At 42.7% G+C, this 22,714-nt stretch overlaps 1 protein-coding gene across 1 annotated transcript; it reads left to right on the plus strand.

Moving 5' to 3' along the window:
• The first annotated feature begins 234 nt into the window (after nucleotides 1-234).
• LOC100067768 (UDP-glucuronosyltransferase 3A1-like) lies at nucleotides 235-22,290 on the plus strand. The gene is made up of 7 exons (XM_014734906.3): nucleotides 235-538; nucleotides 2,901-3,002; nucleotides 9,382-9,496; nucleotides 12,560-13,091; nucleotides 15,419-15,650; nucleotides 17,090-17,309; nucleotides 19,057-22,290. The coding sequence occupies exons 1-7, from the start codon at nucleotides 445-447 to the stop codon at nucleotides 19,331-19,333; spliced, it is 1,572 nt and encodes a 523-aa protein (XP_014590392.3). The 5' UTR covers nucleotides 235-444; the 3' UTR covers nucleotides 19,334-22,290.
• The last annotated feature ends 424 nt before the right edge of the window (nucleotides 22,291-22,714 follow it).

Consider the following 22,714-nt stretch of genomic DNA (forward strand, 5'->3'; position numbering starts at 1 on the left):
AATTAGATCAGTTAGATGTGAGGTGGAGTACCATAAGTTCAGGAAGGGTCCATAAACAGAGATAGCTCTGATCCACTTTGAAGTGGAGCTGTCATCCACGTGATTTCCTAGGTCTCCACCATTCCTGGTTCAGAGCGTTTTCTATGGGGACAGAGTCGTGAGTACCTGGACAGAGAGGGGTTAAGGATCAGCTCACTAACCCCTCCTTCCCACTGCCCATGGGTAGGAGGGTGAGAGGCGAATACCCAATGGGACAGAAGCCTGGGAAGCAGGGCGAAGGGCACCAGAGGGGACAGAGAGAAGAGAGACAGGCAGGATCCATCTCTTACCACCTCCCAAGCTCCCAGCCAGCTCCAATCCTTCACGCTTGGGCGCCAACTGTGTCGGGCGCACACAAGTCCCTTGTGGCACGCAGGGCGCAGGGCACGCAGCACAGGAGCGAGCATGGGGAGCCTGCGGGCGCTGCTTCTCATCTCCTCCCTTCTGCCTGGGCTCCTGCTCTCAGAAGCCGCCAAAATCCTGACTCTGTCCTTGCTGGGTGAGTGCTTGGCCAAAGAATCCAGAGACAGGCGTGTCCTAGGCACTCACGCCAGGGCTCAGGCAAACAGCCATTAGTCAGAGGGTCATTCCCTGTGGTTTTGCAGACTGGGCGGGTTTGTTTCCCTGACTGGAAGATGAAGGGGTGGGTGCTGTTTGTAGAGGCAGAGAGAGGCCTCTCCCACCACAGAGGTGGAGAAGATAGTTGCAGAGAAAACAGAAATAGTCTTTCCTCTCCCTTCTAACTCAGGAGTAGTTCCCTATAACAGCAGGCTGGGGCCAGAAGGTTAAGATACAGCCCAGTGCAGGAAACTGCTGGCCTCCTTCTCCTGGGCTCGGGCTGGACATGCAGAGGCTCATCCAAAACTTTTAAGGGTTGCGCAGCAATTGCCTGTAGTCGGTGGCTGGGTTTTGCAGGCTTTTGGTGGTCAGGGCAAAGGAAGGTAGGATGCTCCTGGGGCAAAGCACTAATTTTCTGAGGCTGTGTAGAAGTCAGGGTGGAGCAGGAGAGATATTTCAATGACACTTAGGAAGATGGAGTGGTTTTATCCCAGGGAAACCTGGAGAGCTGATCTGGGCTGAGGAGGAAACCCTGAACATTCCGGTCTCTCTGGATGCCCTTCTCTTTCCCCTACCCCGCTGGAAGTGTTTGAAGGAATTATAGACGTATTAATTCTGCATTTTGTGGCCTCTATTTTATTTCCTTTTTTTGTTTGTTTTTTTTTTGCCTCAAAGGGAATAGAATTTGAAAGGAAAAAATATATCAGGATAAAGGGTCATCATAGGATGGAGCGTCTCAAGATTTTAATCAACCCACAGTGGGATCTCTTAGATGACTTTTAGATCACTGAGAATCAGGGATCTTAGAGGTGGAAGGAAGTATACATAAATCATTTAATTCAGTCCCCGCTATGTTTTCCTGAGCAGGAAACTAAGGTTCAGGGAAGCAAGGTGCCTTTGGCAGATCACACCAGACCTCCCTGAGGCAGACACCATGAATTCACTCAGCGTTTCTAACCCGAAGACCATCCTCTCCACAGCTCCCACTATCACCACTTTTCAGTGGGGGGTTTCTATAATCACTCCTTAAGAAACCCTGAAACACCATTGGAAACATTTTTTTACTTTCTGATTATTAGTAGCAATGAAGCAAAAGAATTTCCTCACCTCTTGAAAACATGCTGTTCTCCTGCCTCAGACTCTGAGAGGGAGATGGTGTGCTGTGTGAGGTGCTGGAAGCCCCGTCTCTGTCCCAGGATGCACTGGGGCTCACAGACCCTCCATGATGGGATGCCTGTGGGGTCACCCCTTCTCCTGGGCTCCCAGGTCTAATATGGATTAAAATGTGAGTGTGAGATGTGAGACATTTGTACTTTATACCTCCTCTGCTACTTCAGACTATGCAAGTCTGGGTGTAAAAAGCTGAGAAATAGCTATACACCATTTGTCTAGCACTACACCCCTCTAACCCCAACTCCAAATTCTTGACATTTCCCCTTAACTTCTCTCCTGATCTGACTTTCTTTGCTGCTAAAACCCTTAGATTCAAGCAAAGGTTCCATGTTGGAGTGGGATACAAGAGAAGACGTGAGTGTGATGGAACTTGTACCTCCCCCACGATCAAGCTTCTCTTTCCTTAAGATCTCAGGATTGTCCTAGGATGGGTGATGTCTCAGTCTTCATGCATATAGGATCATGCAGGCCCATTTCACGGCCCCCACAGTTAATCTGAATGTCTTAATTTGATTTTCTGCTCAATTCAGACCCAGCTGAGAAAAGTCCTGTCAAATACATTTGAATCTCAAGAATTAGGGCTGTAAGTGGTGGCTCCATGTCCTTCTGCTCCAATGGCTCTTTCTTGGACTCACATTCAAGCTACCGCATTTCTGGCTCCTACACTAGCATAAATTCCCAAAGAGAAGGATTCCAGAAATAGATCTAATTGATTGTCCACAAGGACCCTTCACATTCACATGCACAACACTGTGCCCAAATTTCTTCTGGAGCACTTATTTCTTTAGGACACGATGTCCCATATGGCCACAGTTAAAATCCATTATGCGCCTGAAGATCAGGAACTCCTTAAGTCCTGAGCACCAAGAAGTTCATCACATTGACATGGAGACCAGAGTCTCATGAGGGGATCTTTGATGGAGGTTTGCCAGAGGTCAAGGATGTGGGCCAGCAGGCTCTGGGGGAGTGGGCTAGGGCGTACACAGATTGATATGGAAAGTGTGACTGACGAAGTTCATCTTGTCTACTCGCCATCAACCTTCTGTTTCCCTATCCTTCCTTTTATGGATTTGTCACCCCTCAACCTCGGCTCTCATCGTTACAAAAATGAAGTTGTTCATTGTTCCTAGGTGGAAGCCATTTTCTACTAATGGACCGAGTGTCTCAGATTCTTCAAGATCACGGTCATAATGTCACCATGCTTCTCCAGAGAGCAAATTTATTAATACCAGGTATCTTTTCTCACTAATTCTTGATTTCTTCTACTCCAGGCAAAGAGCAACAAGGCTTTTTGCATACAAGAGCTTTTCAAATAGTTTTAAAAATCTTATTGGATTGAAAGAATGATAAAATTATCTGAATGTGTGCGTGTGTGTGTGTGTGTGTGTGTACGTAAGGTGTTGAACATCTTCCGAGCTCTGTAGTCCCATGTTTTCCTCCTCTACCTGAACTTCTACTCCATCCATGCAATCCTCCACACTTTATTACAGATTATTTGGTAAATGCTGCTTTATAACGTGGCTTGAAAATACATTGAACAGAAGTGTTCAGCCATAATTAGGATTTCTAACTGGTAAGGATAGCTTTTCTTTTTCTATAGCATAGATTAAGTTCTCCTCCTATGACATCTGAAATTTAAGGAATTTCTCAGGGAATTCCTTATTTATGCAGCTTTGATCAGAATCTATCATGGAGATGATCTTGTTTTCTTGAAAAATCCGTGACTGCCTGTAAGTTTGTGCATCGTGATGTTAGAAGTTCCTAACTGCGTCATTGAATCAAAAAAATTTTAGCAAAATGAGCTCATAAATCTTATCAACTCTTCTTTTCTGACAGACAAGGAATAATACGTCAGAGAACTGAAATGACTTACCCAAGGTCACATGCAGGCTAAAAACAGTGTTAAGTGGATTTAGGACTTTAAGCTCTAGATTGCTCAACCTGAAGGGTTGCTCAGGCTCTGATTTTCAGAAAAAAAAAAATCCAGTATTAATGAACAAAGTATTAAGCTTTGAGGAGCAAAATTTTGAGAAATTATGAAATTTTGGAAGTGACTTCATGCTTTGTTATTGTTCAGATTGTTTTAAAACAATTCTTTTCAGTGAAAATTCTTTTAAGTTTTTTATTGTGGTAAAATATGCATAACATAAAATTGACCATTTTGACCATTTTTGTATACAGTTTAGTTACTTTAAGTCCATTCACATTGTTGTGCAACCGTCACTGCCATCCATCTCCAGAACTTGTTCATTGTCACAAACTGAAACTTGGTACCCTATAAAAATTAACTGTCCATTACCCTCTTGCCCTCAGTCCCTGATAAGCACTATTCTACTTCATTTTTCTAATAATTTGACTATTCTAAATACCTCATCAAAGTGGAACCATACAATATTTGTCCTTTTATAGCTGGTTTATTTCACTTCACATAAATTCTTCAGGTTCCTCCAGGTTGTAGTGTATATCATAATTTGTTTCCTTTTTAAGGCTGAGTACCATTCCATTGTATGTATATACCACATTTTGTTTATTCGTTCATCTGTCACTGGACATTTGCATTGTTTCCACCTTTTGTGAATAATGCTGCTATGAACACTGGTGTACAAATATCTGTTTGAGTCCCTACTTAAAACTATTTTAATCACTTCTAGATTAGGTTCTGTATTCTCCACTAAACATCAGTTATATGCGTATCCTTCTGTATCTGCCTTGACAGCAGATCTGATAAAATAGCTGTAGTATATTAATTTTTAATGTAATTCTTTTCAACTTAAAAATTGTAATTAAATTTAACAAAAATTATAAATTAAATCAAGTTATATTAAAATTTGGTATTAAAAAATTGCAGAGGCCAGCCTGGTGGTGCAGTGGCTAAGTTCGCATGTTCAGCTTCAGTGGCGCGAGGTTTACCAGTTTGGGTCCCAGGTGCGGACCTATGCACTGTTTGTCAAGCCGTGCTGTGGCAGGCGTCACACATATAAAATAGAGGAAGATGGGGACAGACGTTAGCTCAGGATTAATCTTCCTCAAAAAAACCCAAAAAATTGGAGATTGCCCCATGGTCTAGTGGTTAGTTTCGGCAGACTCTGCTTCGGTGGCTTGGCTCACCTCCCAGGCACAGACTTACACCACTCATCAGTGGCCATTCTGTGGGGGTGATCCACATACAAAATGGAGGAAGATTGGCAACAGATGTTAGCTCAGGGGGACTCTTTCTTAGCGAAAAAAAAAAATTGGGGAGTTCCCATGAACTTTGAGAAACTGCTACAAATGACAAACCTTCTACCTCTTTGAAAGCTGTATGTACACCAAAATCTATAACCAATTCAGGAAGTTCACGGATCCCTTCAGTTTTATCCTCACTTTCCAGGATTAAGTCTCTAGAGTTTCTTTCACTATTCCCCATTCATAAGCATTTTTGAGGCTTTGAAACAACATATTCATTCTTCACTTCAGTTGTGCAGCCTGGATAAAAATCTGCAAATAAGCAAAACTCATGATTAGGTTATTATTTCTGACCTGATGCCCATTTCAGTGTGGAAAACTTTGAACTTTTCATTGACTCTTCATTTGGACACACTTCCCCATCTTGTTTATTTATTTACAGCTTTAACAACTAAATGACATTAGTGGTACTGAAATAGTAATTGTCTCTAATGCTCACATCAACTAATGATCCAACCAATATCTGAAATCACAATTGGGTTATAGGTAGAGGCTGATAGGTCATTGAAGAGCCTGATAGAAAAAGCCTAGACTGCCTTGAACAGACTGTTAGTAGAAATGCAGATGTTAAGAACTCTGCGAGTGAGGACTCAGAAGGAAGTGAGGAGCATGGTAGAGAAAATCTGTTTGGTCTTACACAATATGTAAATCATCCTAAACAGAATTTTGGTAGAAATATAGATGTTAAAGGCCTCTTGATGCTTATAGTAAAACGTGAGAGGCAAGAGATGAATTGAAGGAAGAGCTATGAAGCATAAAGAAACTAGGACTTTGTGATTTTGGAAATCAGCAGCCTATCTAGATTGCAAAAGATTCTGAAATTAGGGGATTCACTGTGAGGAAAGCAGTGAATTCTTTTCTCTTGTAGACATAACCAGTGATGTGGATGGACAACTTTTTGCTATTGCCCCTGAAAGATTAGAAAGTCAGAATATTTAGTCTTACAGAGAACTCTTTGAGGATTAAGTTTGTGACTCAAGGATCTCATCAGCCATATTGGCAGATGCCATAATAGAGATGAAATTCTTTTGTAAAATATGTGGAGGTGCCTCTTCTGTAGTGAAGTGAATTCCCATGACATACCCAGGAGATCCACAAGGTACTTGAGAATGTTATACCAGAAGAAACATTGTGAGTTTTGTTGGTGTTGCAATCCAATGTACACATCAGGATAGATGTGGAGAGGGCTGATGGCCACTCTGAGTTTATTATAACCAGTATTTCAATATATACATAGCTTACATCTGTTAAACATACACAGGTGTTCTGGATGAAGTAATTAGCGAATGCCAAGAATTCTTAGTGATTTCTCAAGGAGCCCTCCCACGGCCTCTGTTTTGATATTATCATGTTATTGCTGTGCTTGTATATTTTATCTCGGAGCAGGCAAGGTTTCCTAGGCAATGGCTCCTCCTGCTCCCAATATCGATATTGTGTCTCCATCTGTGTCCCCGGGCGACCGATGCCTGTCTCAGGTTGCCTCCCCCTGGAGGTCTTACCCGTCATTGGCTAACCGGCCTTCTCACCTCCAGGTCACAGTTTGTTGGCAAGCTTTTTCCAGTGATTATTAACCCTTCCTGCGTCAGGGGCGGCTACGAGTTTGGACTGAAAGAGGCAGAGAGAGGATTACATGAAAGAAGGCTGTTAGACTCCCCAAAAGTAAGAAAGAAGCTGATAAACTATTCAGCTGTAGTTTCGTGATACTTTTTTTGAAGGACAAAGAAGAAGTCTGAGACTGAAGCAGTGAGCCCAAAAGGTAGAGCTTCAAGCTCACAAGGCTGAGTTTCTAATTACAGAAGATTATTTCCAGTCCTTAAATTCTAACACTGTTTGCCCTTTTGGATGTCAAAATTTGCTAGGAGGGGCAGCTCATTTTTTCTTTTCATTTTGTTTCATTTAGAATGATAAGGTCAGTAACTGGTTATTTTATACCTGTCCCATCATTGTTTCTTGGGAACAGATAACTCCTTTCCTAATTTCATGAGTCTACTGAAGGAGAGAAATTTTACCCCTGGATGGACCATACCCAGACTCTCACCTATGCTTGATTAAATTCTTTGGATGATATAATTGGAGACTTTTGAGCTGATAATATTTAGATGAGATTTTGAACTATGAGTTGATGGTGTAATGGTTTGACACTTTTTGGGATGTTGGCATGGGGTGAATGCATTTTGTATGTGGAATATACAAAAGCGTTTCAGGTGCAGAGGGCAGAACACAGGGGAAAGATGATGTCCCCCCAAAGATATCCATGTCTCAATCCTTGGAACCAGTGAATATGCTACCTTATATAGCAAAGGGACTTTGAAGATGTGATTAATATAAGGATCTTGAGATGGGGAGATTATCCTGTATTATCTAAGTGGGCCTTCTATCAGAAAGAAGAGAACAGGAGAGTGAGGGAATGAAGCGGGATGATGGAAGGAAAAGTCAGAGTGACGTGGTTGCAAGCTGGAAGGAGGCCATGAGCTAAGGAATGTAGGCAGCCACTAAAAGCTGGAAAAGACAAGATAATGAATTATCATCTAGGGCTTCCGGAAGGAGTGCAGGCTTGCCCACACCTTGCTTTTATCCCTGTGAGACCCATTTTGGACTTTTGATATCCAGAACTATAAGATAGTAAATTTGTGTTGTTTTAAGCCACTAAGTTTATAGTAATTTTTTACAGCAACAATAAGAAATTGATACAATCTTCTTATTGGTCAGGAGAACTCCAGGAGGCACAAGAGTTAAAACCTCTACAGCAAAGGCAACTTTGGGGGCACTCACGGCAGTGCCTATTGTATTGCAATATGGACAGAATCTAGAGGTTTTTGTTGTTGGAGGTTCTATTCAAAGTGGGCTGATTTTTAAGTTAAAAGCATAAATAGCCTTAAGTAAAACATAGAAATGAAAAATATGTTCTCCAGAATGCAAAAAGACCTAAAGATGTTGGACTTTAAATATTGTGGTGTCACCAGTCAATAGTTGTTTCTTGAGAGTGTCATGGATAGAGAGGCCGTAGACTGACCACACAGTTCCCAGGAATATAACTGAGGTACTGGCCTTGAGCTGTGTGTGGGGGCAACAGCACATCCCTTTGTGTGAGTCCTTTGTGAATGTTTTCATGTCTCGAATGATTGCGGCAAATGAATCTCCTTGGAGGAAGAAGTCCTCACTGTAATGTCATACCTGTTCTCCTGGAGAGAGTTGGATATGGTTAAGATCTTGCTGAAAAAGATTGTGGCCAATGGTAGGGCGATTAGAGTCCCCCATGGGTAACCAGTTAAAGGAATATTCTGTTCCTTCCAAGGTGAAGGCAGCTACAGGAGAGAGCCTGTTGAAATAGTTACTGAACAGAACATATTAGCCAAATGTATGATGGCAAGTATTTGCCAGTAAACACTTAGATAAAGTCAGTATTTTCACTAAGATTGGATCTGGGAGCTTTCATGTGTGGGACCACGCATTAATCTCTCCCCAGTCCCTACAGATGGTTAGCTTAAATGTCACGACTGATGAAGACCCACCTGCACTAAGAGAGTATGTAAAATTTCTCACTCGAATAATAAGGCCATTTTAGAAGAGCAGAAAAGGCTCTGAAGAAAATCTGAAAAAACGGGTTTCCAGAGCAGGGAGGGATGTCTAGCTTGAGTTTTTATTGTGGGTGGAGGGATAGGATGGGGTGAGGGTTCCCCCCATTGGTCTGACTTGCACGGTTTGAAACTCCCACTAGGGCTAAGGAGGGATCATGGGACTTTCTTAACAGTTTTTCCAGGCGAGACACAGAAGAGGATGAGAGTTGGGGCTTGAAGCCTGTCAGCAGTCAAACATCAAAACAGACTCAGAGTTTTTATTACTTGTGGGTAAGGGGTGGGGGGCAAGTTGGGAAGTAGAGGTGCCGAGGACTACTATTTCATTAAATCATTGAGTACCTTTTACTGAATCAAAAAATGACTTGGATGGATCACTTTAAATAAGGAGAATGAATTTTTCTAAACCAGATAAAGCAGAGGCTCTGGAACCAAAGAGACTTGTATTTAAACATAAACTGTACCATTTCCTATGTGTGCAACTTTCACAAATTATTTTAAAGTCAGTTAACTTTGTTTTCTCATCCCTGGAGTGAGACCAACATACCTTCAGTGGCAACTTTAAATGGGACCTTTCATAACTGTAAATTGAAAAACATTCCTGAATCTTTGCAAGGTTCTCAGTACCTGTTTTCAATATATAAGATTGATTGAATAAGAAAGCAACCAAACCAAAGAAAAATAGATCAAAAGGCAAACATTCCAATAAATACAAAATTATTGGAACAAATAAATGTTGCTATCATGATGCTCATGTTAACCCATGTTGTGAGACATATTTACCATTTTTAACTGATTGATATTTTCTTAGGTTTTAAAGAGGAGGAAAAATCATATCAAGTTATCACTTGGCTTCCACCTGAAGATTATAACAAAGAATTTATGAATTTTTTTGATTCCTTTATGAAAGACGCTTTGGATGGGAGGTAATTTCTTTTTAGTATTTGAACCAAAGAGTCACTCTTTTAGTGAAACAAATGAATGGATGGATATGTGTATGCTTGGACTGAGGATATGAGAAAGGGATTGATGAATGGATGGATGGATGGATCGATGGATGGGTGAAGGGATAGATGATGAGTGGATGGTTGGGTAAACAAATATTTCTCACCAAAATATCCAATCCAGTCTCTGGGGATTCTTTCTTACTCTGTACTGTCTTCTGCTCTAGGCATGAATATATCTGTGTAGAAAGTGGAGCTTGTTCTTTCTGGTACTCCCTTGCAATACTTCACTTACAATTTTGTCTATAATCTCCGCAAAACAGAAGCATAAGCACCTCAATAGGGAAATGAGAACCACCTTTTCCCACTGATTTTTCCTCTTTTTTCCTCACATGTATTCACTATTGAAGGGAAGACTTGTGAGCATTGAATTGTAGTACTTGACCTTCTGGCCATGTAAAGTCTTTTTAAAAAGCAATCAGCCTCATGCAAAACAAGACATGAAGCTAATTCCTTTTGCTTCATCTTGAATGAAAAGGAATGTGTAACTCCCTAAAATTAAACATAAAAGTGGAAGTACAGAAATCCATGTCTATCTGGGTTAATTACAATGGCCTTACTCCTTCCTTTGACCTTGAAAATTCTATATACTAATCAAGTTCCTGCTCAAATCTGACTTTTTCCCTAAAGCCTTCTTTCCTCCCTCAAATTGGAAGATCTCAGGCCCTCCTGTACAGGTCTGATCTGACCTCCTTCTTTGACACTCACTGTTAGTCTGTATCGTATTGCATTGTTCATTACATATTTTAAGTATATGCTTTGTCTCTTCTCCCCTAATTTAATATATTTTAGGACAGGTATAGGTAACCGTGCATTCTTCAAGTATTTTTTTCTATGTATTAGCTAAATTTGAAATATGATTAATGAACTATATGCTAGGAATTTTTACAGCATTACTGAAATTATCTAAAATATTTGGCAACCACTCCTATGTTACTTGAAATCTTTAAAAATACCCAGCAATAGATGGCTTCAGCCAGTTACTTCTGTTATGAGATTTGAAGTTTACCCTGAAGATCAGGCAGAGATTTGCATATTGCTAATGTGTTCATCACACCTATGGGGTGTGATGCTGCAGTGGTGCACAATTACAAGTGTGCCAAGGTGTTGATTCTCTTGCTCCTCCAGGCAGCCGGCAGGCCCCTGATGTCTTGAGCCCTTGCACCTGTTACCTCTGGTGCCTTAAAGTGCAGGTGGGCATCCTCATCTATTTCCCCACAAATTAGACAGACAAGAAAAATGATCACGTTCCACACAGGCAGTGATGGGAAAGCATCACAAGAAGATAGGTCTCTGGAGTAATCCCATAGACAAAGTTTTAATTACTTGTCAGTAAGCTTTGCCATTATCTTCTGTGGATACCACAGCGTGCACTGAATTGGAAAGGCTAATACCATATTTCAAAACCAGGGTTTTTTTTTTCGTTGCTTAACCCATGGGCAGAATTTCTATTTTTTAGCTGAGATTTTTAATTCTAATACCATCAAGGAATCCCTTGGGTGAGGTGATCTGTCATATGCGGAATGCATGGTGATTTTAAAAATATGTCAATATGTTTGGGACTGTGTCATCGAGTAACTTCCACAGTATGGCTCAATAATAAGATAATCACTTATAAAGAGTCAGTATGTAAGTGAAGGTTAAGGATAACATCTCAGAATTTAGGTAGAAAGCAATCTGTGAGGTCTGCTATGGTCGTAGTGATGCTGGATTCAAACATCAGTTCCTCACCCACCACACAAGAGGGGCCAGGTCAACCTGGAACACCAGGCTTATGGCAGAAGGTTTTTATTTTGGGTGCTGTGAGCCAGGAGATGAGAGTGAGCCCTCAAATTCATCTTGTCTCCCCAAAATATGGGAGGCAAGGCATTTTAAAGGTTGCAAGGAATGTGGCTGCCTGTAGGGAGGGGGAGCCTGTGGCCTTGCCTGTTGGCACTTTCCTACCAGCCTGCATTTGGCTTTGTGAGGCTGCTTTCAGAGAGGGAGATGGTGAGATAAGGGAATCCACAGGTGGATGTCCTTGGTTGTCTGCCTCCTTGGTGGATGGTGGATTCTGGTGCCAGGAAGCTGAGGAGTTGGGGTCTGGGAAACTTCAGCTTCTTGATATTCTCTGGATATCAGTTTCCCTATAATAAAACTTCAAAGGACCTGTAACTAGCCAAAATGTTAGCAAAAGGCCACCTGGGCTTTAACAATTTATAACTTCTTTTCTCAAAGATTGGCAGCTGAGCTAACATCTGTTGCCAATCTTGTTTTTCTTTTCCTTCTTCTCCCTAAAGTCCCCCAGTACATAGTTGTATATTCTAGTTGTGGGCCCTTCTAGCTCTGCTATCTGGGATACTGCCTCAGCATGGCTTGATGAGCACTGCTGAGGAAGACTGGCCCTGAGCTAACATCCATGTCCATCTTCCTCTACTTTATATGTGGGATGCCTACCACAGCATGGCTTGCCAAGCAGTGCCATGTCAGCACCCGGGATCCGAATCAGTGAACCCCCGGGCTGCCGAAGCAGAGTGTGGGCACTTAACTGCTGCACCACTAGGCTGGCCCCTGAGTGCTTTTGGTTTTAACCCCATATATGCTGGGTTTAATGTAGGAAAACTGATATCAGGGCCAATATCAATAGAAGGCTCCCAGAGGAAAAGGCCCAACAGTGGCAATTTAATTTCAGTTAAGGTAATTCAAGTGTGCCTGTGGATTTCAAGGACTGAGAATTCCAAGATAAATTTTCTGATGAACTGGCTTTGGGATCTTTTGGGATTTGGATTGGAGGGGAGAAGAGAGGGGAGGAAGGAAACTCTCTCAGAAGTAGAACATCTGCCAGCCTGACTGAGAAGAGGGTGTTAATGGGCAACGGTGGAACAGAATGCTGCTGCTCGGTGTGGTCTTGCCCACCTGGGAAATTTCTTTGTAGCCCAAGATTCCTTATGTATTGTGAAATTAACACCTCGAACTAATGTTTATCACTGATTTTCTTTCTCTCAGAGACTCATTTGCAGACTTTTTAAAGTTGATGGAACTATTGAGTCTTCAGTGCAGTCATTTGCTAAAGAGAAATGATATCATGGACTCCTTAAAGAATGAGAACTTCGACCTGGTGATAGTTGAAAGTTTTGACTTCTGTCCTTTCCTAGTTGCTGAGAAGCTTGGGAAACCATATGTGTCCATTCTCCCCTCCTCGTTTGATGCTGTGGACTTTGGACAACCAAGACCTCTGTCTTATGTGCCAACGTTACATTCCTTCCTGACTGACCATATGGATTTCTGGGGCCGACTAAAGAATTTTCTGATGTTTTTAAATTTCTCCATGAGGCAACGGCAAATCCACTCTAAATTTGACAACACCATCAAGGAGCATTTCCCCGAAGGGTCTAGGCCAGTTTTGTCTCATCTTCTAAAGAAAGCAGAGTTGTGGTTTGTGAACTCTGACTTTGCCTTTGATTTTGCTCGGCCTCTGCTCCCCAACACTGTGTATGTTGGAGGCTTAATGGCCAAACCTGTTAAGGCAGTACCTCAAGTAAGTAAAACTTTAGCTCTCAATATGGGCTTCATGCAGAGGTCTTCTGTGCAGAGCTGGTGGCTGCCTCTGGCAGTGTAATCCTGAGAGTGAAGGCAAGTGAGGCTCCTAGGGCACACTTCTTAAGGAAGTACTCATTTTCAGGGTCATGCAAGTGCAGTGATAGCACTAGTACAATCCTAAGATTGAGGACTTCCTTAAATGCTACTCCAGGGTCTTCTCTTGTCTCACCCTAGTCCAGGTCCTGGCAGGATAAGCCTTTTAATAAGTTGATAATTTTTGTTCACATTTGTAAGATCATATGGATGGTAAGTATGCAGTAAGCATCTGTCACATGCAAGAATTGTTAAGGAGGTGAGTTCTTCACAATGAAACACACAACACTGTGAGACAGGCTGTAACCAAGGCGGGACTACATGGGACTGACTGTAGGCATCATCTCCAGTATCCCCAGCCTGTAGAGCTCTGGTTCCCTGGTTCAACTAGACCTCCTGATTTGGTTGATCTGGGGTCTGGCCTGGGCATTGTCAGTTGTAAAAGCTGCTTAGTCATTTTTGAATGCATAGATTCCGAAGCACTGTTAGAAGTTTTCAAAATGGTGGGAGCTGAGATTAGTTGGCTCTCTGTTGCCTATCAGCACTGGTTTGACATTATATGAAATTTATCTTTTATACATATTGCCACCTAGAGGGTAGTATGACGATCTCCATTTTAATAAACAAGAGGACAGAGGCTCAGGTGGTGCGAGTGACTTCTGCACTATTTTTCATTTCAGAGCCAAGAAGAGCCCTGATTTGTCTGGGCCTTTCAGACGCTAATGTGTCTACCTTTTCACTACTGACTTTGCATTGAATGAGTAGAAAGAGTTGAGGAATGATCCATGGACTAGATGGGCTCTGAGTTGGTGGCAGGATGCTTTAGGGATGGAGGTGAGAGGAGAGGCATTTCAGGACGGGAGAACATGGAGTCCCAAGTGTGGAGGTAGAAGTGAGATGACCATGACTCTGGGTTCCTTGGGTGACTCTGTCTAAACTAGAGAGTGGAAGATTCAATTGCACAAATATAACCAGGCCAGATTGCAGAGGTCTTACCCAGGAGAGTGACTCCAGCCTGGGCCATAGGGCCAGGGGAGGGAATTGTTAAGCAGGAGCATAATGGGAGTGAGGGTTGCAATGGCTGTGAGATAATGGAGGCTTTTCTCAATTTATCTTTTCTGTATTTTCCAATTTCTATGTAATGGTCTTATGTTGGTTTTTTGAAGAAGAAGAAGATTGGCCTTGAGCTAACATCTGTGCCCATCTTCCTCTACTTTACATGTGGGATGCTGCCTCAGCGTGGCCTGAAGAGCAATGCATAGGTCTGCACCCAGGATCCGAACCAGCAAACGCTGGCCCACTGAAGCAGAGTGCGCGAACTTGACCGTTAAGCCACAAGACTGGCCCCCTTATGTAGCTTTTGTAATTATATAAGGCTGTTTTAAAGTCATCCTTTGAGATGGTAAATTAGGCAATGTTATGCTGGATGGAATCAACCCAACAGAATGAGAGTGTAGGAGCTGGGAAGGAGGCACAGAATCCCAGAGAGAGTCAGAGTCCTAAGAAACATTTGGAAGTAAGAATTGACAAAACTGCTGTTAAAGGCAAGATGGCAACATTAGGTCACTACCCTCCTTAAGAATTGCCTGAGGAAATTGAAAAAGTCGCTAATGTGCCCAGGCCTGGGGTTGGTGCTGGGCATTGCCATTTTTAAAAGTCTTCCCATGTGGATATAATTTGCAGTCATGTGGGTGAACCACTGAGGTAGGAGATGAACTACAAAGATCAGTGACTGAGAATATCATGGAATATCAGAGCAAAGCATGTGACATGGCGCATTGGGTGTGGGTGGCTAGGTGCCTTCCCTATTCTGCCTCCACTTCTTATGCCAGAGGTCTTCTCCCAGCCTCTCCTCTCTAACCTCCAGAAGACCCACCTCCCACTGCTGGACCCTGATCCCCACTGGAATTCCTCCTTACACCACGACATCTGGTCTGGCTTTGGAAAACTCCCAAGTGCCCATGTCTCCATGCGCCCAAAATGAGTAGAGAGATGGCTCTGATTCTAGTGTCACGGTTTCAAAGAGGAAAAATGTTCCCACCAACACAACCGGGACGTGCATAATGCAGAGGATACTGAGCTGTCCCGGGAGCTATGATAATAGATTCAGGACAGTGAGCTCTAGGAGTGACAGGAAGGTGTCTTCAGTAAATAAGCTAGCTTTCATTCCTCACTGTGCTGGGTTTCATAAACAACTTTGTAAATCTCTTTTCCTTTCTTTCCTTTCTCCAGGAATTTGAGAATTTCATTGCCAAGTTTGGAGACTCTGGTTTTGTTCTTGTGGCCCTGGGCTCCATGATCAGTGGCTCTTCATCCCAAGAATTTCTCAAGGAGATGAACACTGCCTTTGCTCATCTCCCTCAAGGGGTCTTATGGAGGTGTAAGCCTTCTCATTGGCCCAAAGACATCAAATTAGCAGCAAATGTGAAAATTGTGGACTGGCTTCCTCAGAGTGACCTCTTGGGTGAGGACTACCCGGGTCTACTTCTCTCTTATCATTTACATGTCTTTAGGGCTCCTCAGGGCTCTGACCTCTAGTTGGGCAAACCCATCATCATGAGAAGGAGCTGCTAAGAGCTAAAGACAAGTCTCCTGGGGGCAGGAGCAGCCAGCTGGAGTTCTTGGGGGAATCAGGCTATACTTCCAGTGAGATCAGATGCCAAAACAGCCATCTCCCCTTCAGTCTTTTCTATCCCAGGGTGGATGTTAGCAGCAATTAAAGTCACATTGACTTAAGGCATTCGGTCTTGAACAAGGTCACCTACATACAGGCCAAAATAACCCATGAAATCTGAGAACACATACCAGAGGCACATTGCCACTGTATTTAGTGTCTTCATGAGCACCTGTTCACCCATGTCCCCTTACACACACACACACACAGATACATCTTCCTTAGCTGCTAAAGTGTGAATGACTTCTACCTTCACAACACTGATATACACAGTGTCTTTAGGATGTGCCAAAATACCTCAGTGTCGAGCTGAGTTACCTTATAGCCAGTTATTTGGTCTATTGAGCCTCTAGTCCTAGAGAGTCTCCTTATTCCTCAACAGGTTTGCTCTGTGCCCACTGATGCTCCTTAGAGACTCCTCACTGCCATGGCCACTGGCTAGATCAGAGTCTCTTAACCATGATTATGACTCAAAATCATCTGGGGAATTTAAGAAACAGATTCCTCGTTCCAATTCTGCAAATGTATTTCTCTAATCTGGGATGGAGCACATGATTCTTATTTGAAAGAGACATAAGGAGATTCTGATGCGCATTCCAGTTGAGTGGCACAGGCTGACAGGAACTCTTCATTATCAGCAATCATTTTAGTTAGCTCTAAATAAGCGTTGGATGAAAACACTGGAACTGGAAGTACTGAGGTGTAGGTTCTAGTCTTTGCTTTCAAGGATCTTCTCATATATTTGAGGAGAAAACCCAAACACTGTAAGTTTTATGAGTGCCACATATATTGTGATGCTAATGAATGTGTTAGGAATTCTGAGAAGTGGAAAATTAGTTGGCAAGTGAGAAAAGATTGCTCAAGAGAAAGAAACAGAGAAATGCAAACAAGAGATGAGAGAAGCAAAGAAAGGCAGTGGGATGACAGAAGGATGGATGGGTGGATGGATGGAGATACATGCCTTGCTTAGCATGATTCTCTACAGAATTCACTGGGTTATCCGTCTTAGTTGGGTTCTATCTTTGGCAAGGAGTCTCTGTACAAAGGCAAGACTTGGAATCCTGTATGTTGGAACACACACCTTGAATGTGTATGAAGCAAAATTATCTTTACAATGGTTTGAACACAATTTGAGAGTCCATTGTTATTTTCTTCTGCCCTTTCTGCTTTACTTGGTATTTTGAAACTTTTTATCCTCAAATGTTCTGCACTCACTCTTATTTGGACAGCTCACCCTCACATCCGTCTCTTTGTCACCCATGGTGGGATAAATAGCATCATGGAGGCCATCCAACATGGCGTTCCCATGGTGGGGATTCCCGTCTTTGGAGACCAGCCTGAAAACCTGTTCCGAGTAGAAGCCAAAAACTTTGGTGTCTCTATCCAGTTAAAGCAGATCAAGGCTGAGACACTGTCTCTGAAGATGAAGCAAGTCATAGAAGACAAGAGGTATGTGGCTCTCTGGGCTTGTGGTCACGTAGGCTGAATGAAGACATCAAACATGAAGGGCACCATGTGTGTCTTTTTTGCGATAAAAAATGCAACTTCCAAGATATGGAATAATACGTGTGCAATGTTAACAGCTGACCTGTTTCCTCTGTGAGCAAAACTAGGCAATTTAGGTAAATGCTAAGAATAGTTTTCTGCTTTATGGGTTGTGAGGAAACCAAACTACTTACACAGGTTCTCTCTGAGAGGTCTTATTAATTGGGGTGCTTTAAGTAGAATCCAACTGGGTAGGAGGTGGCCTTCCTGTACCAAATGTGCCACCCTGTTCCTTACCTCAGGACCTTTGTCTGAGCTGGTGCCTAGAGCACGCCTTCCCTTCTCTTCACAAGGCTGGCTCCTTCATCACTTTTGGGTCTTATGTCCAGTGTTACCTCCTTAGAGAGGCCATCTTTGTATTTCATTACTGTCTAGACTCCTCTCCTGCCACTCCAATCTTCATTCATTGTTTCCTTCTTGACATTCCTCAGGATCTGAGTACTTCATTTCTTTAGGTTTTAATTTATTGTCTGTCTCCCACACTAGAAAGTAGAGAGTAAGCGCCCCAGGACAGCATGTGTCTCTTGTTTTCCACAATGTTCCCAGCACCCAGCACAGGGCCTGCCACAAAGTGAGTCTGAAGGAATTTCTGTTAAGTGAGCCAACAAAAGGGCCCATTGATCTCTTAGTTGACTTCCCATCCAGCACAATGATCTCAAGTGAAGAGAAAAATATGTGTATATTTTTTATAACTAAGAGGGACTGAATAAGTTGGAGTTCAAGGGCACAAACCTGAATCAGACCTCAAGACCTAACATATTACCTTGCGTGTAGGAACCCCACAAGTTGTTCTTATTAGATGAGTAGGAAACAGCCATACAGCTTGTGATTCTTAGCCCTAGAAAAGGTGTTAAGTTCCAGGGGTCAGCAAACCCAGAAATTTCATGTATATTTGATATGTAATTGTTGCAATTTTCATTTTCTGAAGAATGGTTTTCTAACATTTTTGGTTTTGAAATACCTAGACCCAAAATGGCCATGAACTTCTGACCCCTGTGAAGGAGTCATTTGGTCTGGGATCGTCCCCAGACATGCGTCAGGGCTGGCTTCATAACTTGTGGTGGCAGATGTAATATGGAAATGTAGAGCCCCTTGTTATGAACTTTAAATATTTCCAGCTGGTGACAGCAGAGAATTAAATCAAGCACAGGACCCATCTAAGAGTGGGGCCCTGTGCAAATATGCAGGCTGCAGCCCATGGGGCTAGTGCTGGTCAACATGATGCTCTGAAGGGGCAGGAAAGTGCTGGTGTCCTCCTGGGCCACAATCTCTAGAGTCACATGAGTCGCTAGTCCAGACATAAGCTCAAAGTAGGTGTGCACTGTCTCTATCTCTCCCTCTCTCTCTAAATTACATTATGTGTATATTTTTATATAGTATATTATGTCTCCTTGTGGTAGAGACTAGTTCTTACAAACTTATTCGATTTTTATAGTTTCTCACTTTTAGCACTAAGTGTAGATCATAGCATGTTGGTACCGGTTGGACCTTTTTCAAGGGGACAGAGCTAGCCAGTGGCAAGCCCAGGCCAAGGACTTTTCCTTGAAATGGAGCCTTTATGCGTATGGTGGGAAGTGCCTGTGTGTGATACAAGGACTCTAAGGCTTCTGAGACCACAAGAGTAACGCCCCGCCTCTGTCTCGGCCAACAGGTACAAATCTGCAGCCGTGGCCGCCAGCATCATCAGACGCTCCCACCCCCTGACTCCTGCCCAGCGGCTGGTGGGCTGGACCAACCACATCCTGCAGACAGGGGGTGCAGCGCACCTCAAGCCCCATGCCTTCCAGCAGCCATGGTATGAACAGTACCTGCTCGATGTCTTCTTGTTCCTGCTGGTGCTCACCGTGGGCACCATGTGGCTCTGTGGGAAGCTGCTGGGCATGGTGGCCAGGTGGCTGTGTGGGACCAGGAAACTGAAGAAGCCCTGATGCCAAGCGTAGCCTGGGGTGGCAGTATTTGGGGGGGGGGGTCACCGTTTCTTGGGAGCTTCCCACTAGTTCTGGCAACCCCTGTTCTCCACATCATATCCACTTGCTAATTGTGCTATGAATTCCTGCTCACTGGCTTCTTCCTATGATCAGATTTCTTTACTCAGCACTTGTGGCCTTCTTTATTTTCCAGTTAGCAAGGACTATTCTGTGATTCTGTCCCTGGGTCATTTGGACCAGTGACCCTCAAACTTTAAGCCTTGAAGCCTACCTTCCTTATCATGCCCCTTATTCAGGCACTGAGCCTGAACCATTCCAGCTTCCATGGCCAGTATCTTCTGAGCCTCTTTCCATCTTTCCTGCCTCCACCACTTGTCATGGAATAACACCTAAGATGGGCACTTTCCTAATTCTTTCATTTTCTATTTGTTTCTCCTTTAAACTCTCTTCCAAGTTCAGGAAGCCTGTCCTACACATGTGCCTTCAGGGCCAGAAACACCCTTGCAGGACCGTGTCTGGCTCCTGCCTTGGTTGCTGCAGAGAGCTCCTTCCTTGCTGGTCAGGTGTGGAGGCTGCAGAGTAGTCAGGGGCTGAAGTCGCCTTGGTCACTGTGTTTCATTGCAGTGAGCTGTCTTCTAATTTTCCCATTAAAAAAATAAAGTCATGAGAAAGAAGTTCATTTCTTTTTAAACTGAGTGTGCTTTTGTGCCTCTTGACAGTTGAGCCTTTCTCTACATGACATACTCTTGGGAATTGCATCCACCTGATAGTAATAGAAACCAGAAAAAAAGTGGCTGTGACAGCTAAGAGTTTTCTTCTCTTTCTTTTGTTTTTTGCCTCATGTAAAAGAGATCTGCAGGTAGGCAGGCAGTGCAGGGCTGGCATGGTGGCTCCATGATGTGCTCAACAGTGCAGATTTCCTGTCTGGTTGATCTGCCTTCTTCAGCAGGTAGCTTTCATCCTCAAACTCACCCTGGTTTTGCCAGATAGTCTTTTTGTATCCAACCAGCCCCTGGAAATTTGGGCAAGACAAGGGAAAATTGGGAAAAGTGAATTAATCAGGTCCTTGCCAGCTGAGTCAGCCCTCATTAAAGAGATTTCCCAGACACTCCAGCCACCCAAAGACTCCACTTACATCTCATTCACCAGGCCTGAGTCTCGTGACCACCCCTACCTGCACAAAAGGTTGAAGAAGTGTCCCCATTTCCATTTCCTGCTGCTGGGTTGGGTGTTGTTAGAAAGAAAGACAAAGGACAATGAATAATGGGAGGAAACTAGAGCCTCGACCACCTGTGGAGGTCAGGCAGGAAGTGCTGAATAGATGTTTTGTTCCACCTGTGACCCTGTGACTTAGTGACCTCAGGGAAAGTCTTATACCCACTGTAAATGCCCCAGGTGGAAAGCAGACCTTTCAGAGTGGTGAACAGGCAAAATAGCAACAGCAGTCCTTTACCGTGGTGAAGTGTGTTATGTTTTCCTGGTTCTTTCATCTCCTTTCTGCCATTTAACTGGGTAGATGTGTCTAAGCAGCCCAAGTCAAAGAAGCAGGTACTAGCAGGGGCCACCACAGATGGAGAGGGAGCCATGGTGCTAATTAAGACGAGAGCAAGAAAACCTGCTGCCTCCTCCATCCAAGGCACAGGGCTTGGGGAGTGGAGATGGGCTGGTTTGAGCCCCTACTGGTCCCTCTTGTGGGTTCCTCTTTGCAATGAATAACCTGCCCTACCACATGGTGGTCCTGGCTGGTGGACCCTCCCGCCCAAGGTGATTCCACGCCCACGCGTGCAGAGGGGAGTTTGATCAGCTAGGGAATTCTCTTGGGGTATTTTGTTTTAGGCGTATTTTTTTCCATAAGACCTAGGGAGGCTCCTTTGTCCATGCCAGTCTTTAAATTAGTTAATCATTTATTTTTTATAAGTATTCAAATGGAATATTTAGAACTTTAGAGACACAGATCTGTCAGAGCGAATTTTTCTATGCATTTCTTCAAATTTTATCTCAAGATAGCAGTAATTAGCAATCAGATACCACTTGCATTAGTGATTCAATCCTCTGGGTTTTCTTTTTCCTGATTAAAAATCCAAGATAAATTTTAAGAGATCTTGTGTTAGGACAAATGCAAAGAAGAGAAGCTTCCACAAACAAGAGTGGTAGACACCTCCAGGTGACGGAGACCCTCCCTTGTCTGTAGATGAGATCCTTGAGAGGGATGGCACCCAGTGACCACTATTCCTTTCTCATTTTGATTGAGTGGTGAGTCTTTTCTGTACTTTACAGTGATTTCACAAATAAGCAAGCCTACAAATATAACGGAATAGAGCTACAGACGTAAAGACCAAATAATAATTTGTTTCATTTCATTCTTTCCCCTTGTCATAATTTCTCTCCTGGAATTTTATTGAGCAAGGCTTTTTGTTCCATATTCCTTTAGTGACCATTTATGAACTTCGTATTGCCTCAGATGAAAGATATTGTCATTGAGAAATCAACTAGCCAGCAGTAACTGAAAGCCTCAGCAGAGGGGCTTAAGTCAGTGGCCTTCAACCTGGGCTCTCTGCGCCTTAATGTGTGCGTGAAGACCTTTCCAGGGCTGAATGGCACACAGCCTCTAGAAACAATAAGTCTCCACCTATGTGTACGCTACTTTCCTAACACTGGTCTGCCTAACACCGTGATGTGTTTATTTGATTGAATCTGTTTCCTGTCACACTTTTCACAATTTCCTGACTCTTATTTTGCAAAAGAAACACACAGCTTTTACGCATCCTTATTCTCAGCATGGTGCACTGCCCCAGGGTTGAAAAACAGGGGTACCAAACAGACAGTTTGAAATGTAATGACTAAGCAAGAACTCTTTGTCATTAAAATGATTTGGAATTCTTTGTTTTTAACAAAAATAAAGAATGAACTTTGATTTTTCAGCTATTAGACCATTAAAAGTAACTTTTCATGGTGGATTTCTGTGTGATTTTTGGCGTATCATTTTCAAGATGGTCATAACAAAACTCCTACTACTCTTGTTACTTATTGATGTGAATAATTTTTTCATTTATAACTTATATAGATATAAAAATATCTCATTCCAGAATTAGATAATTTTTATCTAGAGACACATGGATTAATTTTAAAAGATTTGAAAATAGCCCTTTATCTCATTGTGAGATGTGTATTTTGTGTTTGGTAATTATTAATCAAATTGGAAATATGTGGGGTGTTTTTGCTAATTTAATGCTTTTAATAAAATTTAGAAAGATAATTTGGTAAAAATATTCATCTCTTAAAGCCTCATTCTTATAGGAAATAGAAATATTACTTTGAATTTGAATACATATTTATGATGCTTAAGGTTATAATAGAATACCTGACATAATTCTTTCAAGG

Source organism: Equus caballus, chromosome 21, assembly GCF_041296265.1.
Source record: "Equus caballus isolate H_3958 breed thoroughbred chromosome 21, TB-T2T, whole genome shotgun sequence".
In the NCBI taxonomy this organism is placed as follows: domain Eukaryota; kingdom Metazoa; phylum Chordata; class Mammalia; order Perissodactyla; family Equidae; genus Equus; species Equus caballus.